We start from the raw sequence: 1,161 nt of genomic DNA, 5'->3' as shown, positions 1-1,161 counted from the left end.
CCAAGCGGTGTTACCTGAGGCGAGATGGTCCGAGCGTAAGCCGTTACAGGAAAGACGACAGCGATATAACCAGGCCAGAAGAAGAATACTGGGGGGCCAGGTGGCGGAAATAATCCTAACGAGGTCGACTAGAGCAAAGAGGGCTCGGGACCGGTTCCAGATACGCCAGAGGAAACGACGTGGCGTGTGTGCAGCAATCGGTTCTGCATTAAGCCGGGACGAGAGGCCGTTTGCGCACGTGAGACTGGGCCCGAAGACGCTGATGGGACTGCTCGATACGGGGGCATCAGTGAGCCTGCTGGGAAGAGGGGCATTAGAGATCATTGAGGAATTGAAGCTTAAGCTAAAAGACGTGAAAACAATATCGGTACAAACTGCGGGCGGCACACCTCATCAGATCCTAGGCCATGTGACGGTAGTGATGGCATACAAAGGCCAGAAGCACCCGATAGAGTTATTCTTGTGTCCGTCATTGAAGCAAGCACTGTATCTGGGGGTCGATTTCTGGCGAAAGTTTGGATTGGCTCCGCATATAGTAGGCCTGGAACGAGAAGAGGAATTAGAAGTGATCGAGGCAGAGCTGCTGACGAGAAGTAGGCCGACTGAACCTCATAATTTAACCCAGTCGCAGCAAGTACGCATGGAACAGGTGAAAGACAAATTTCGGTGCTTTGACAAGCACGGATTGGGAAGGACGACGATGGTAAAACACGAGATACGCCTGGTGGAGGGAGCCGTGCCAGTAAAAGAACGCTTTTACCCGGTATCCCCGGCGGTACAGGAGCTGTTGTTTGCGGAAGTCGACGAAATGTTGCGTCTTGGAGTAATCGAGCTGAGCGAAAGCCCGTGGAGCAATCGAGTGACGCTGGTCCGTAAGCCTGGAAAAAACCGGCTGTGTTTGGATGCTCGGAAACTGAATACTCTAACCGTCAAAGATGCGTATCCGCTTCAGAGTATCGAGTCGTGTTTGTGTATTTGGACGACCTGTTGGTGATTTCCCGAACGTTTGAGGAGCACGTAAAGCTGCTAGAGGAAGTCGCAAAGTGCCTGGAGACGGCAAACCTGACAATAGGAAAGAAAAAGTCTAGGTTCTGCTATAAGTACCTGAAGTACCTGGGGTACATTGTGGGCGATGGCGCACTGAGGACCGACCCCGAGAAG

The 1,161-nt window shown here is 52.4% G+C and overlaps 1 protein-coding gene across 12 annotated transcripts; it reads right to left on the bottom strand.

Annotated features, from left to right (window-relative positions):
* Positions 1-17: 17 nt before the first annotated feature.
* LOC117591759 lies at positions 18-1,161 on the bottom strand. Of its 12 annotated transcripts, none has more exons than XM_034285071.1 (5): positions 1,114-1,155; positions 944-1,062; positions 761-878; positions 353-541; positions 18-295 (listed from the first exon to the last, which is right to left on the bottom strand). In XM_034285071.1, the coding sequence occupies exons 1-4, from the start codon at positions 1,122-1,124 to the stop codon at positions 394-396; spliced, it is 396 nt and encodes a 131-aa protein (XP_034140962.1). In that variant the 5' UTR covers positions 1,125-1,155; the 3' UTR covers positions 18-295; positions 353-393. The 12 variants fall into 12 exon arrangements, 6 of the variants coding, with proteins under 6 accessions (XP_034140962.1, XP_034140958.1, XP_034140961.1 ...); XM_034285067.1 differs by having other exon boundaries at positions 372-541; XM_034285070.1 differs by having other exon boundaries at positions 18-298; positions 376-541.

The sequence above is a fragment of the Drosophila guanche genome, unplaced genomic scaffold (genome assembly GCF_900245975.1).
Source record: "Drosophila guanche unplaced genomic scaffold, DGUA_6, whole genome shotgun sequence".
Taxonomy (NCBI): Eukaryota; Metazoa; Arthropoda; class Insecta; order Diptera; family Drosophilidae; genus Drosophila; species Drosophila guanche.
The sequence above is the reverse complement of the archived record's forward strand: the minus strand, read 5'-3'. Positions and strand labels throughout refer to the sequence as shown.